Below are 14,731 nucleotides of genomic sequence, written 5' to 3'. Positions count from 1 at the left end.
CGAGGTTGACCAATGACAAGGTTGCCCGAGGCCACGTGACGGCCGCCGATTGGCCGCCGGCCTCCGAGCGCCCCGGGGCTCGGCGTCTGCGGAAGGCCCCGGCGCGCTCCCAGGAGCGCCGTGCGCACGCGCACCGCCCCGAGCCGGCGGCGCCTGCGCAGTCGCGAGTCCGGCCTGGGCCGCCGGCCCGGCGCGGGCGCCATGAAGCTGCTGCGGCGGGCGTGGCGGCGGCGGGCGGCGCTAGGCCTGGGCGCGCTGGCGCTGTGCGGGGCGGCGCTGCTCTACCTGGCGCGCTGCGCGGCCGAGCCCGGGGACCCCAGGGCGATGTCGGGCCGCAGCCCGCCTCCCCCCGCGCCCGCGCGCGCCCCCGCCTTCCTGGCAGTGCTGGTGGCCAGCGCGCCCAGCGCCGCCGAGCGCCGCAGCGTGATCCGCAGCACGTGGCTTGCGCGGCGCGGGGCCCCGGGCGACGTGTGGGCGCGCTTTGCCGTGGGCACGGCCGGCCTGGGCGCCGAGGAGCGGCGCGCCCTGGAGCGGGAGCAGGCGCGGCACGGGGACCTGCTATTGCTGCCCGCGCTGCGCGACGCCTACGAAAACCTCACGGCCAAGGTGCTGGCCATGCTGGCCTGGCTGGACGAGCACGTGGCCTTCGAGTTCGTGCTCAAGGCGGACGACGACTCCTTCGCGCGGCTGGACGCGCTGCTGGCCGAGCTGCGCGCCCGCGACCCCGCGCGCCGCCGCCGCCTCTACTGGGGCTTCTTCTCGGGCCGCGGCCGCGTCAAGCCGGGGGGTCGCTGGCGCGAGGCCGCCTGGCAACTCTGCGACTACTACCTGCCCTACGCGCTGGGCGGCGGCTACGTGCTCTCGGCCGACCTGGTGCACTACCTGCGCCTCAGCCGCGACTACCTGCGCGCCTGGCACAGCGAGGACGTGTCTCTGGGCGCCTGGCTGGCGCCGGTGGACGTCCAGCGGGAGCACGACCCGCGCTTCGACACCGAATACCGGTCCCGCGGCTGCAGCAACCAGTACCTGGTGACGCACAAGCAGAGCCTGGAGGACATGCTGGAGAAGCACGCGACGCTGGCGCGCGAGGGCCGCCTGTGCAAGCGCGAGGTGCAGCTGCGCCTGTCCTACGTGTACGACTGGTCCGCGCCGCCCTCGCAGTGCTGCCAGAGAAGGGAGGGCATCCCCTGAGCCGCCGCGGCCCGGCCCTCCGGGACACCTGCTTCACCCGGCGGCGCCTTGGGGCAGGTGCCGAGCGGGCGCACTACGCCCGGGCCCCAAGGCCCCCGTCCCACAGCCACGCTCGTGGTCGCTGCGTCCCGGCCTGCGTTTGGGAGACCCCTGGGGGTTGCCCGGGCAGCGCGCCGTGTCCAGGTGGAGGTGCCCGTTCCTGGACCTCAGCGAGCCTGAGCCGGGCCCGGCCGCACGCTGACCCCCGTGCTGTCCCCGACCGGCTCACGGGGCTGGGCTCCGATCTTCCGTGTCTCTTATCAGTGGCGTTTCTCACGTCTGCGTCTCAGATCTAACGTGGTTTCACATCAATCCGCTTTCATGGGATTTTGGTCTCTGTCCAGTGACTTCGTGGTAAATGTAACTCAGTGTTTGCTTGCGACTTATTTATAAATATTGTAAGTTTGTGTCGATGAGTGTAAGTTGGCAATGCGCACGTCTCGGTTTTTTTACATGATTTAAGGAAAGACTTTTATGTCAGAATTTGGTGCCTGTACCGTCAACCCCTCTGCTGCCCGTGTTTAAACGCAGGAGAACTTTAAAACTGGCCATCTATCTTTTCAGTGTACAAGTCACTGAACCCATTGTTTCTTTCTGAAGAGACTTTCCTTTCAAGGCTTCCCATGGGTCCGCGCCACACAGGGCCGGTGCTGCTTTATTTCAGACTCCGCCCCAGGTTCCAGGAATCCGAACCCCGGAGTGCTGATGCGGTTCCCCAACTTACGCCTTAAGAAAACAGGACCAGCCGGCACCAGGCCCGTCTCTCACGTACTTTAACACATCCTTGGAAGCCCCTCATTTAATGAGAAAAGTGAACACTGCGGTCCTTGCCAAAGTAAAATGAAGCTGCCCCAGGACAAGGGGTGACCATGAGCTCCCTGGAGTCCGACGCGGGTTTTCTGTCTGGGGGACCTGGTCTTTGTTGTCCCACTTTGGGGCCGGGTCCAGTCTGGGGTCTAGTCTCGAGCATCAGGGTCAGGCTCGGGGCAGGGCTGGGTTAGGCTCCAAGTCAGTCTCGCCATGGGTTTGGGAGCAGGTTTGGGTTACTTGCGTTTGAAGGCAGCAGTGGTCTCAGGAGGAAGAAACGGGGGCGGGAGAGAGTGGTGATCTGTGGTCAGTGGGTCAGTGACCTGCACGGTGATTCTCCCACCTCCAAAAGGTAGGGGTGGGACTGGAGGCGTCCCTAGGTCAGGCCGATGAGTTCGAGCTCCGATGGGCCACCTTGAATCCAGGACTGACCGCCCGTGTGTGCACAGTTTGTTCTTGGACAAGGACTCGTGAGGATCCAGGGCTGGGGACCCCGGTGTGAGCAGGATGGGGCCCTGCCCTCCCGTGGGAGTTGTGGACTCGAGCCCAGGGGCTGCCCGTCACAGCGGTGTCCCAGGTCCCTGCCATCCGATTTTACCTGGGATGTCTTCTCTGGAGTTTGGAATTGCTTGAGGAACCCTGCGTGTGCTTGGAGAGGCCAGAGGGCTTGCTGAGAACCCCATGGACAGTGGAGAGCGGGATTCGAACCAAGGGCTGGACTCCCACACCTCTGGCCTGCGTCGCCCAGTTCTTTGTGGCTCTGAAGAATTGGCCGCTGTGGAAAAGAGCAAATGTCCGAGACCCCCAACAGGAAGCGTCTAAAGATCCAGTTTGCAACCACTTCTGACCTACAAAAAAATGGAAATTTAGTGTTTTTCGGCCTAAGACATTAAATTTCATATCAGAACAAAGCCTGCCTCAGGCTGACCCTCCCCAGCCGTACCGTGGTGAACGGGTTCAGAGGATACGTGGGCTGAAGGCTGGGCCTCGGGAGGGCTGGGGGCTTCCAGAGCCGGGGCAGCTGCAGCTCTCTCTGGTCTCACCTGGAACTTGCCCTGTAGATCCTCCCTGCCCTGCGGCTCCAATCGACCGTGCACGGGCCGTGGCATCCGTCCCCCAGGCGTCCTTCCCTGGTCTTAGCTTGTACAGCTCCCCACCCACCCAGCTACTCAGTTCCCGGAGACCAGGGCCAAACCAGGAGGCCCTCGGGAGATGGGGAGTCACCGAATTCATTTCCATGTGGGAACTTGGGATACAAAACAGCCGACTCTTCCTCGGCCACACGGATGTTTCTCCTCTAGTAGCCCCGAGAGCCTACCATGGAGGGGACGGTGTCAGGGCTGGACGGGCACGGCGCAGCCACACGCACACAGCCCCCAGGAGGCGCAGGGCCAGGAGGGAATGCAGGTCAAGCCAAGAGGATGGGCTCTGGTCCCTTCAGGATCCCCCAGGAGGAGAGCACCCCCTTCTGCCCTCTTCCTGGGGACTATCGTCCTGCCTCTCTGCCCCCCGAGGCTGGCATGCAGGCACCTGACGTTGGCTCCAGCTCTCTGGGCCAGCCCTGGGTACCCGCCGGGCCTGTGGCCTGGGTGGTCGCCCCCAAGATGCAAAGTGCTACCTGCGTCCGGAGGCACCCCCGCCCCTGAGGCCTCCAGGTTCCCACCTGCCCACCTGTGTCTGGCTGGGATCCTGGCTGTCAAGGCTCCTGTTATGGGACTGAACTGTGCCCCCTAAAAGATATTCCAAGCCCTAACCCAGCAGCTACAAACTGACCTTGGGAGCTGAAACCCAGGCCACCCCATCAAGTTGTCTTCTGTGGGTGTCCACACTCCTTTCCCTCAGGTCCAGGGTGGGTCCCCACCCCCAGCACTCACAGCCCCTCCTTCTCTGGCCTCCCTGCCCTCCGCACCCTCCCTGCCAGATGCTGGTGCCGCTAGCCCTGCCCCGATGGCCACACTGCACCACACTGGCCAGGTCAGAACCACCGGAGGGGAAGAACCAAGATTTGGCCCCACCCCGTCCTCCTCGGAAGGTCTCTCTGGGACCCACTCCTTCCCCAAGGATCTGAGCCTCCCTCACCGAGGTTTCCAGCGGAGGTAGACAGTGGATGAGTGATCCGAGGAGAAGCGGCTGCAGCCGAGGGGCTGAAGGGAGGTGGAGGCGGGAGGGGCAGGAAGGAGGATCTGGAAGGCCCCAGGCGCTCCCCACCCATCCAGCCTCAGCCTCTGTCCTGGTCGCGTTGCCCAGCGAGGCCTTTCCTTGGACTGGGGCTCGGGTACTCTGCCCTGGTCGGGGCCACAGATGCCGCAAAGCCCCCTCAACTCAGCTAGCCAGGGTGCAAGACCGCGCCCACAGCTGAGAAGCCAGGGGTTACGAGTGTGGCCCTGCCAGGACCTCCTCAGCTGCATCCTCCAGAGTAAACACAGGTGACCGCAGATCTTCCAGGGCCGGCTGGGCAGGCAGCACAGGAGCCCAGGAGGGCCGCAGTCCAGCTCCCCTCCCCACTGACCCAGGGCCGGACCCAGCCTGGTGACCAGAGCAGAAGGAAACCCAAGCCCCAGCCCCTCCCTCCGGTGGCGTCTGAAGGTCTCAGCGGCCCCAGCCTCCCCCAGGGGCCCCGCACCCGCCGCCGCCCACCTCAGACCGGAGAGAAAGTGAGGGATGGGCAGAGCCAGGCCCAAGTCCCCACCGGGGCGATGGTCACGGTGCCTCACCCTCAACCGCCCCACCCAGACCTTCTGACCCAGGAACAGCTGAACTCAGCCTAAAAAGCACCCGTCCCGAGGGCCTGAGTCCGGCCGTGATGCCTCCTGCTGCAGAGATGTGTTTTGCACACCCCTGTGTGGCAGGGAGAGGCCCGGGCGTGCGGGCTGGGGGCCCAAGGGGTCTGGAGACGCTTCCCTGTGGAGACGGGGTTTGCCCAGCCCCCACCTGTCACGCTTCTCGTCACCCCCACGTGAGGGCCGTGGGCGCAGGCGGGGTGGGCAGGAGGCCCTGCTGGGCTGGGTCACACGCATGACACCTGGGTGTCGCAACACAGATATCATCACACCCGGGCACCCGTGAGTCACTGCCCCAGAGCAGGGGCTGCCCCCAGCCTCCCAAACAAAGACCCTTTGTCCCCAGGCCTCTGGTGGCAGGCCCACCTGTACAGCAGTCAGATGCGCAGGCGGACAGACACGCCGGTGGCTCGGCAGGCACAGGCAGGGCCAGGGCGTGTTCCCGCACCCAGACACGCTGCCATTCCTGGGTCAGGGTCAGGCTGAGGGAGACCCCTGGGGGACAGGCCCTGAGGTCACCATAGCTCAGAGTGGCCTGAACTGGGAGTCCAAGCGCAGACTGGCCAAGCCCAGCCCATGAGCAACGGCCCCAGGACGCGGCGCCGAGCTCTGCCCCCAGCTCCAGCTCCCAGCGGCGTCGGAGCACAGCAGATCCCAGGGCAGCGCTCTGCAGGCAGGAAAGAGCTTCCCCTCGGGACAGCGCGCTGAGCAGCCCCCAGCTGAGGGTGGGAGCCCCGTCCCTGGACCCCTTCACCCAGTTCAGGGAGCCCCACGTGCCGAAGCAGCCGTCACAGCTCCGTGGGCCCCTCTGCTGTCCCTGGCAGGACCGAAGCTATGTGGCCTCCCGGACCCCAGGGACCCCGGCCACGCCCGCTCCAGGCACTGAGTGGCCAGCCAAGCGTTCGGGCCCGGGGCCCTGGACGGCTGTCCTGGGTTTGCTCCCAAGGGGGCCGTGCTGCTGGCTCTGTAGAGAGTCCCAGACCCAGGGCAGAGACTCACACAGATGTGCAGACACGTGGGCACACACGCACCAGTCGCAGGGACACACAACTGTCAACCCGGGGTCAACACGGGGCACCTGGGTACATAGATTTTTACAAAGCAGGGCAGGCAGGTCTGTTTGGATCCTACACAGCCCCTACACGCCCCCAGGCCACTCTTGTTCCCAGGCCCAGATGACAGTGGTCACCACGTGTGGTGTGGTCTGGGGTCTGGGACAGGCCCCAGGAACGCCCTGGGCTTACTCCAGAGAGGCTGGCAGGCAGCCCGAGGGGCCTTTGGAGCAGACACCCTCCCAGCTGCAGGGCAGCAGGGGCGGCAGGGGCGGGGAGAGGGAGGCGAAGTCAGATGCCAAAGCTGGGCCTCCAGCGCCTGCCTGTCCTGGCTGCAGCCCTAGGGTCCACACCCAGGCGCCCCCAGGGGCCAGGCCAGGGCAGCCGCATCTCCTACGTACCCCAACAGTGGGGCCCTTGAGGCACCGGGGACGGATGGGCAATGGTGTCCACACCTGACAGGTGGGGCTGGAGCGGGGCCCAGCCTCCTCCTCACAGCCGGGAGCCCCCAGCCCTGCCTCCCCTGGCTCCTGCTGCCCCCTCAGGGTGGCCGCCGCACCTGGCCCCAAGAGGACTTCCTGGCTGCCCTGAGCTCCTGTCCGCATTTCTGTCCATTCAAGACCAGGACAGCACCAGGGCTGGGAATACTGGCTCCGACCCAGCCGAGGCAGCCCCGGGGCAGGGTGGGCCAGGCAGGTCCAGCGCTGGGACTCTAGGGAAGGGCTGGTCCTGTGAGCAGACGAGCTGGAGGGTTGGCAGGGGGAGTGTCCCCGCATCGGGCATGGCCCCTCCCAGGAGGGCAGGGAGCCCACAGCAGGAGTTTCTGATGCCCCCAGCCCCGGCCAGGCAGCAGGGTCGGCCTGCGGTTCTGGGAAGTCAGCCCTGGTGGAGGTCACGGAGAAGCCGGCAGCTCCCTGCCGCTCAGGGCATGGGGTCAGGGGTCAGGGGTCGGGTTGAGGCCGTCCAGCACGGAGCCGGCTGCTCTGGCTTTGCTCCTGCCAGGGTCCGCGAAGCTGCCAGATGCTTGGGACACTCAATACCCCAGCTCCCAAACCGGGGGGCACAGGCCTGAAGAGGTCCATTTCCCTGGGCTCTCCAGGTCCCCCAGCCAGCCCAGACCCCAAGCAACAGCAGCTCTGGCTGGCCTGCACCTGCCCCGGGGACGCCACGCTCCGGCTGGGTGAGTGACAGGCATCTCCCACCCTCGTCAAGAGTCCAGGGTCCTTTCTATGGCAAACATTGCAGTGTGGGTCCAGCCCAGGAGGTGAGGCTGAGAGAGAATGAAGGGGTGCAGCTGGGCTGGGCCAGAGGATGGAGCCTTGGCTGGGTGGGCTGGGGGCCTGGACCCTCCTGTGAGGCTGCCCACCCCACCCCGACCTGTCCATTCCTTTGCTCCTGGGTGCCCAGAGGGGGCTGGAGACGGCACATTCCAGGGGAATTGCGGCTAAGTGGCTGATCACCTCCCACTGGGGCAGAAACCAGGAGGCAGAGGCCAGGGAGGTGGTGCCAGTGCCAGGACATCCCCATGCCCCCCATTCACCCTGGCCCCAGCCCCCCCATTCACCCTGGCCCCCATGCCAGCCCCCAGCCACCCCCGACCAGCCCCCATCCCCCACCTCATTCACCCCGGCCCTGGCCCCCCCTTATTCACCCCAACCCTGGCCCTGCCTCATTCACCCCGGCCGTGGTCCCTGCCCCAGCCCCCACCGCCTCCATTCACCTGGGCCCTGGTCCCCAACTCATTCAGCCCCAGCCCCCTGCCCCCCCAATCCACGTCTCTTTGTCTCTCATCACCGTCTTGCTCTACGCGGCCCTGGGTCCCATTTCTGGCATGTCCACCTGTCATCACAGCTCCTACCTCCGGGGCTGGGTAGGGTGGGGGACTGGCTGCTGCTGAAGAACCTAGAGGGCCCCCATTCCCGGATGGTGAGGCCCCAGGCGGTGTTCAGAAAGGCCCGGCTGGGTGCTGCCTGATCCTGGGTGCCTGCCCCCAGCCCATTCTTGCCCAGGGTTGGCCCGTCAGGTTGGGGAGGAGCCACTGAAAACGAAGCAAACAGGGGAGTCCGCAGCCCGGGGCTCACGCCAACCAGGAAGGTGCAGGCCACGCTCCTGCCTCTGCCTCCTCAGGGCCCCCACACTGCTGTCCCCGCTGACCCAGCTCCAGGAGGGCCCGGCACAGCCTTGGTTCCCCCTGTACAGATGCGCAGCCGCCCAACTCTCTGGAAGGGAGCACTCTCTAGTGCTGTGGCCAAGCAGGGCAGGGGCTGCAGAAGGGAGACCCCCCGCTCCGGATCCAGGTCCCAGGGGGCAGGCCGTGCCCACAGAAGGGGTGGTGAGGGCAGAGAGGAGCCCCTAAGCCGGGGCCACAGCCTTGGCAAGTGAAGCAGAGGCCCTCCAGACAGCCCCAGCCCCTGACGCCACTCTGGGGGGCCCAGGGAGAGAGGTGGGGACGGGTCACCAGCCAAGCCCACCTCGTGCCGATTGGCGCCCGCCCACACACCTCGTCGCAGGGCTGGGCCGTCCCGCCTCACTGCCCAGCAAGCCTTGGGGAGGGCCCCTTCTGTGCCAGCCCCGGCAGGTCCAGGTCCCAGGGGAGGGGTAACAGCCGTGGGCTCTGGCCTCTTCCAACCTCCCCAACCCCACCAGCGACTAAGGGCCCTGGATGCCAACCAGAGATGGCATCTCCGCAGCTCAGCAGAGGCCTGGACGTCCTGAGGCCAATTTACACTCTTTGGTGTGGGTTTGCCAGAGCCAAAATGGGGTGGGGGTGGGGCCCAAATCCACAGGACCTGCCAGGGGGCAGCGGCATGATGGTCACATATGGGGCCCACCCCACCCTCCATGGGGCAATTCTGGCCCCTAAGGCCCCCGAGAGGCCCTGGTCATTAGAGTGCGGCCATCCCGAGAGCAGGCGAGGAGAAGCCTGCTGGTTCCAGCCCTGCTCCACCTGGGTGCCCCGGGCACGGCACGGTCTGGGCGCACCTGAGCCCGCAGGGGTGCCTTTCAGCTCCACACGCCTGCGGCGGCCAGCACATGCAAGCACGTCCTCTTGCCCTGCACAGAGCCCCCCACAGGACGCAGGCCTCCCGAGGGCCCAGAACAGTGCTGCTCCCCAACCTCTGGGGCTTCCAGTGCCCCACGGCCTGCTGCTCCCCCAAGGCTAGACAGGCCGTGGGCAGAGCTGAGTGGGGCCGGCACGGACAGTGGTCCTTGTCCTCAGGGTCGACGTGGCCCCTGCAGGGGCTGCCAGGGCAGCGCCCAGCCTCTTGCCATCACCATAATCCCGGGCCAGGTAAGTCGGCCTCAAGGGAGGTTCTACAGCCCATACCCCAAGCTACCGGGCTCCCCTGTGAACAGCACCCTTCTGCCCCCATCCATCTCCCGCCGACCTCGGCAGCCCGGCCTCCACCCCCAGTGAAACATCCAGGCAGCACTCGAAGGCGGTGGGGAGGGTGGAGGGCTCTTTATTGTGGTGACCACGGGCATCAGTGGGAGGGTCCCCGGGATCCGGCGGCAGCTCCTCGCCAGCCCCCCTCGGCGCCCTCACGTGCCCAGGAGCAGCCCGGAGAAGCTGGAGCCCGCCTGGATGGTGAGGACGGCCCCGGAGCCATTGTCCACAAACACAGAAGCGTACTGTCCAGCCTGTAAGAAGCACGGGGACGTCACAACCGCAGCCACAGCCCAGCCACTCGGTGGCCAACGTCTGCCCACCTGCCCTGCGCTAGGAGGTGCCGAGGCCCCAGAGGTCTGCACCCTGAGTGCACCGAGCTCACACCCGGCCCAGCCCGAGTGCACCCGAGCCCTCCCGCTCACACCCGGCCCGGACTCACCTGCAGCTGCAGCAGCCCCTGCACCTGTACTGTGAAGACCCTGCTGTTGCTCTCCAGGCCTGAGACGGCCTCCAGGCACCTGAACACAGCCCCACAGGGCAAGAGGGAGGCGTTGCAGGTCCAGGGGGCCAAGACCCGCTCCAGTGCCCAGAGACCCCTGTGGCCTGTGAGCCCCTCCAAGGGTGGTCCGGGGGCTGCTGCCTGGAGCGGGGGCTGAGGTCACTCACATGTGGCGCTGGCACAGGGACTCAATACAGATGAGAACACGCACCACGTCCCGGGCCCGCAGCCGGGCCTTGCCCTGCAGCTCACTGTGGTCTGCGGAGAGAGCCCTGGGGAGGGTGGTGCATGGGGGACGGGGTGGGGGCTGGTGGGGAGGGGCTTCAGGGCACACATCCCAGGACAGGCCCAGGAGTGGCTGCTGGGGCTGGGGAGGGGGCACCTGAGGCCAGGCGTGCAGCAGGGACCCCATGCCCAGTCCAAGGCCCCCCATGGGGCAGGGGGTAGGTCCCTAACAGGACCCGCACCTGGGGCCGGCGATGCCAGGCGCCCCCAGAAAGCTGAGCCCCAGCCCCATCACAGCACACGGCACTGCCCCATCCGGCTCACCCACGTGCAGACTGGCAGAGAACTGGAAGATACCGGACACGGGGGCCGTGAACCGACCCGAGGCCAGGCTCAGACCGGAGCCTCGCAGGAAGGCACCTTGGGCAGCAGGCTGTGAGGGGCAGTGGGTGAGCGGCCAGCACAGGGCCTGGCCCCCACCCCACAGACCCCGCCTGGGGAAGGTGCCTGCAACCGACAGCCCCTCACTCGGAGCAGGTCTCCCGGGACCCTCACGCTCACTGTGGGCACCAGCAGGACTGACCCTCGAGTCCACACCCAGGAGGGTCTCCCTGCCTCCCGGCTACCGGGGACCCACGCTCCGTCTGGGCATAAAGTGTGATCTGGGCCCCCAGGGCCTCCCAACCCTGACCCGAGGCAGCCCCTCGCCCTCCTAGCCCCGCCCCCAACCCCCAACCCACGTGCTGCCCCATGAGTGTCAGGCGGTGTGTGTGGTTCCGTCTTGCCTGTGGGGCCCCACCCAACGCCCCGCTCTAAGCTCCTGGCTCCACTCACAGCCTGGAAACCATGCAGCTCCACCAGCGTCCGCTTGTCCACCCGGCGGGGGCCCTGCAGCCGGCAGTGAAAGGCCTCGCCCACCAGCCGCAGGCCCGGCCCCTGGGGCAGCAGCGGGTCCAGAAGCCCTGAGAACCGACGCTCCGTGGCCTCTGTGGGGAGGAGGGCACAGGCCAGCAGGGTCGGCACAGGGCCCAGGCACGTCTGGACTCTGGGCAGTGCAGGGCGGCTGACCTTTCAGCAGCTCCTGAAACTCGTGAAGCAGAATCTCCGCGGTCACTTCTGCACCTGGAGGTCCTGGGGGACCGAAGAGATCCCGCTGGGGGGAGAGAGAAGCAGGTGAGGGGCCCAGTGGGACCCGGTGGGAGCTACCACCACACCCTGTCCCGGGCTCAGACCCTGCAGCAGCCCGGGCGGGGCTCACCGGCTTCTTGTCCCTGCTTCCGCACCGCTTCCTTAAGGCGCCGTTGTCCGGCCGCCGGACAAAGTTCAGCCATGTCATGTGGGCGTCGGAGAACTCAGGTCCTGAGGCCTGGGATGGCTGAAGGGATGGGACGGGGCTAGCGCACTGAGGCTGCACCCTGCAGAGAGCTGGGACCCCAGGGCAGCGGGGAGCACTCAGAGCAGAATCAGGGAAGGCATCGCCGGCCAGGAGAAGGACCCACGGCCGCCCTTGGGGGAGTCAGAACCCTGACATCCCAATGCCACCAGCAGGGCAGGCATGCGGGGCTTCTGTGGACACAGCCAGAGCCTGATGCCCTGAGCCCCCCACTCATCTCCCTCCTCCCCCACTCCTCATCCCACTCCTTCCCCCACTCATCTCCCTCCTCTCCCCTCCTCCCCTCCTCCTCCTCTTCCCCCCACTCCTCCCCATTCCTCTCCCCTCCTCCCCCACTCCTTCCCCCACTCATCTCCCTCCTCCCCCACTCCTCATCCCACTCCTTCCCCCACTCATCTCCCTCCTCTCCCCTCCTCCCCTCCTCCTCCTCTTCCCCCCACTCCTCCCCATTCCTCTCCCCTCCTCCCCCACTCCTTCCCCCACTCATCTCCCTCCTCCCCCACTCCTCTCCCCTCCTCCCCCACTCCTCTGCCCTCCTCTCCCAATCCTCCCCCCACTCCTCTCCCCTCCTCCCCCCACTCCTCTCCCCTCCTCCCCTCCTCCTCCTCTTCCCCCTCTTCCCCCCACTCCTCCCCATTCCTCTCCCCTCCTCCCCCACTCCTTCCCCACTCCTTCCCCCACTCATCTCCCTCCTCCCCCACTCCCCCCTCCTCCCCCCACTCCTCATCCCACTCCTTCCCCCCACTCCCCCCCTCCTCCCCCTACTCCTCATCCCACTCCTTCCCCCACTCATCTCCCTCCTCCCCCACTCCTCTCCCCTCCTCCCCCACTCCTCTGCCCTCCTCCCCCTCTTCCCCCTCCTCCCCCCACTCCTCTCCCCTCTTCCCCCGACTCCTTCCCCTACTCATCTCCCTCCTCCCCCACTCCTCTCCCCTCCTCTCCCACTCCTCCCCCTCCTCCCCCACTCCTCCCCCACTGCTCTCCCCTCTTCCCCCCACTCCTCCCCCTCCTCCCCCACTCCTGTCCCCTCCTCCCCCTCTTCCCCCTCCTCCCCCCACTCATCTCCCTCCTCCCCCTCCTCCCCCACTCCTGTCCCCTCCTCCCCCTCTTCCCCCTCCTCCCCCCACTCATCTCCCTCCTCCCCCCACTCCTCTCCCCTCTTCCCCCCACTCCCCCCACTCCTCCCCCACTCCTCTCCCCTCTTGCCCCCACTCCTTCCCCACTCCTCTCCCCTCTTCCCCCCACTCCTCCCCCACTCCTCTCCCCTCCTCCCCCACTCTTCACCCTCCTCCCCCCACTCTTCCCTCTCCTCCCCGCACTCTTCTCCCCTCCTCCCCGCACTCTTCTCCCCTCCTCCCCCACACCTCTCCCCTCCTCCCCCCATTCCTCCCCCACTCCTCAGGCATCCGCTATCCGCTTGCTCTCCTGTTGACCACCACCGCAATGTGCTGAAGGGACCCGGAGCCCTGGAGGGGCCTGTACATCAGCCTATCTGGGGGCTGAGAGCCAGAGGCAACAGAGAGCAGGCTGCAGGAGAACCGCCCAACCCTGGAAGCCTGGAGGGCCAGCCTGAGCACACACCTCACAGCCCTCCAGCCGGCACCCTTTGAGGGAGGCCCGCCACCCTGCAGGGTCTCTGGAGGAGTGGCCCTGGGCAGTGGGGTGCCCCCTCCCTTCCAGGGGGACTGGCCCGGACTGCTGAAGACCCCCCCACTGCCCCGCCCCTGCCAGCACTGCCAGCCTGGCCCTAGCGCCGGGAACCAGCCCACTCTTCCTGAGCTGGCAGAGCCGCGGCCTCAACCCTCCTCAGCCTTCCCATCTGGGAAACGGGGCCTCGGGCTCCAGCGGGGCCGCGTGGGCTGAGAGGCAGCCGGGCTGGCTGCAGCAGAGACGCCCTCGGGAGGAGGGAGACCAGCATCAAAGATGTGAGGGCCGGGGATGGGGGCTGCTCTGGCAACTGCGGCTCCCCTCCCAGTCCTGGGGCCCACGACGGCGGCAGCAAGACCTGCCCTCCAAGACCCCTGGAGAGACCCTGAGCAGGAGAGAGGAAGCCAAGGGTTGAGGAGGGCTCGGGGCCTTCTGTCTTTGTGAGGACGCCCGGCCTGACTGGGGCCCCAGGACTTAACCTGCAAGAGGGGGTGCTAGCTACACAGGACCCCCAGAAAGCACAAGGGACAGGCTCACCATGGCGTCTCCAGCCGCAGGAGTCATGGGGCGCTGGACTCCCAAGGGGTCTGGTGAACCATCCAGCAAGCAGCCGGAACCACCCCACCCCCGCCCCCAAATCAGCAATTAACCTAATAGCAACAGGTTCCTCAGAGCGCGGCAGGCCCACGCTTCAAAGGGTTAACTGTGGCCCCCAACCGCGAGAAGCCCCCTTCACCCACCCACCCCAGGCCAGCTGGGGGCCAGGTCTCCGCTGCAGAGGAGGAGAGGGCTTCCCAGAGGCCGGCCTGGCTGGGCTGCAGCAGATGCCCAAGGCGGGACCGTGGCCGAGGCCTCGAAAAGGGCGACCCGGAGGCAGAGCCGGCAGGGACAGAGCCTGCTGGGGGAGGACGCCCCAGAGCCCCAGCTCCGAAGCTGCCCCGCGAGGGCCCACGTGCGTCCCGGCCGCGTACCTTGGGGGCCTCGGGCAGCCCCTCGCGGGAGGACGCGCTGGCGGTGGCGTTGGGGGGATCTGCGCGCTGGCCAGGCTGCTGCGTCCTCTGTGCCTCCCGCCGGGCCCCGACGCCCCCGAGGAGCACGAGCTGCGGCCCGAGGAGGACCACGACCGCGGCCCAGGCCCAGCGCCGCATGGCTCCGTCCCGAGGCGGCTCAGCGCGGCGAGTCTCGGCGCCAGGGCGCAGTCATGGGGACGGCCGGCGCTCAGAGCCCCCGCGCGGGGGCGAGGCCCAGGGGCGCGCCCGGCCTCCGCCGCTGCATGTCTGCGCGGACCTGCCCGGAACGGCGGCGCGACGGCGCTCAGGTCCCCCCGGGGTCCCGCTCCAGCCCCCGCTCCCAGCCCCAGTCCTCTCTGGCCTCCTCACTCCGCCGCCCAGTAAATCCTCCCCTCGCCTCCTCCTCCCCAGACCTCGCGGGCTCCAGGGTGGGGGCTCACACTCGGATGACCAGCCAGCCACCCGGGCGCCCCGACGGCCAGGGACGGAGACGGGGCGGAGACCCCCACTGACCCCGGCCGCTGCTTCTTGCCTCCCGTCCCCAGACCCCACCCTGCCCCCATTGCTTCCCCAAAGGTCCATCTCATTCTGGGAACTGTGCAGACAGCAGCCTACCTCCTCGCCCTCCCTCCCAGCTGAACTCAACCTGGCTCCCCTCACCGCAGCCTCTGCAGCGAGCCACCGGAGGGCAGCTACC

The 14,731-nt window shown here is 67.5% G+C and overlaps 2 protein-coding genes across 4 annotated transcripts; one reads left to right on the top strand and one right to left on the bottom strand.

Moving 5' to 3' along the window:
• Positions 1-160: 160 nt before the first annotated feature.
• Positions 161-2,948, top strand: B3GALT6 (beta-1,3-galactosyltransferase 6). Its single transcript, XM_513707.6, has one exon. It carries the CDS (start codon positions 202-204, stop codon positions 1,189-1,191), a length of 990 nt encoding a protein of 329 aa, XP_513707.1. The 5' UTR covers positions 161-201; the 3' UTR covers positions 1,192-2,948.
• Positions 2,949-9,317: 6,369 nt separating this feature from the next.
• C1QTNF12 (C1q and TNF related 12) lies at positions 9,318-14,304 on the bottom strand. Of its 3 annotated transcripts, XM_016951980.4 has the most exons (8): positions 13,996-14,304; positions 11,243-11,359; positions 11,053-11,137; positions 10,819-10,970; positions 10,309-10,417; positions 9,927-10,017; positions 9,700-9,778; positions 9,318-9,511 (listed from the first exon to the last, which is right to left on the bottom strand). In XM_016951980.4, the coding sequence occupies exons 1-8, from the start codon at positions 14,170-14,172 to the stop codon at positions 9,413-9,415; spliced, it is 909 nt and encodes a 302-aa protein (XP_016807469.1). In that variant the 5' UTR covers positions 14,173-14,304; the 3' UTR covers positions 9,318-9,412. The 3 variants fall into 3 exon arrangements, 2 of the variants coding, with proteins under 2 accessions (XP_016807469.1, XP_016807468.1); XR_001717076.4 differs by lacking the exons at positions 9,318-9,511; positions 9,700-9,778 and having other exon boundaries at positions 9,929-10,017; positions 10,309-10,970; XM_016951979.4 differs by lacking the exons at positions 9,318-9,511; positions 9,700-9,778; positions 9,927-10,017 and having other exon boundaries at positions 10,241-10,970.
• Between the last annotated feature and the right edge of the window lie 427 nt (positions 14,305-14,731).

Source organism: Pan troglodytes, chromosome 1 (assembly GCF_028858775.2).
Source record: "Pan troglodytes isolate AG18354 chromosome 1, NHGRI_mPanTro3-v2.0_pri, whole genome shotgun sequence".
NCBI lineage: Eukaryota > Metazoa > Chordata > Mammalia > Primates > Hominidae > Pan > Pan troglodytes.
Note: the sequence above shows the minus strand (reverse complement) of the source record. Positions and strands in the feature narration are given on the sequence as shown.

What these genes read in the sequence shown, in the direction of transcription:
- B3GALT6 (XM_513707.6), top strand. Translation starts at nt 202, where the DNA reads ATGAAGCTGCTGCGGCGGGCGTGGCGGCGGCGGGCGGCGCTAGGCCTG.
- C1QTNF12 (XM_016951979.4), bottom strand. Translation starts at nt 14,172, where the DNA reads ATGCGGCGCTGGGCCTGGGCCGCGGTCGTGGTCCTCCTCGGGCCGCAG. An exon ending in GAAGCAGGGACAAGAAGCCG is followed by an intron (nt 11,138 to 11,242) that starts GTGAGCCCCGCC and finishes CTCTCCCCCCAG; the next exon opens with CGGGATCTCTTCGGTCCCCC. An exon ending in GTTTCAGGAGCTGCTGAAAG is followed by an intron (nt 10,971 to 11,052) that starts GTCAGCCGCCCT and finishes TCCTCCCCACAG; the next exon opens with AGGCCACGGAGCGTCGGTTC.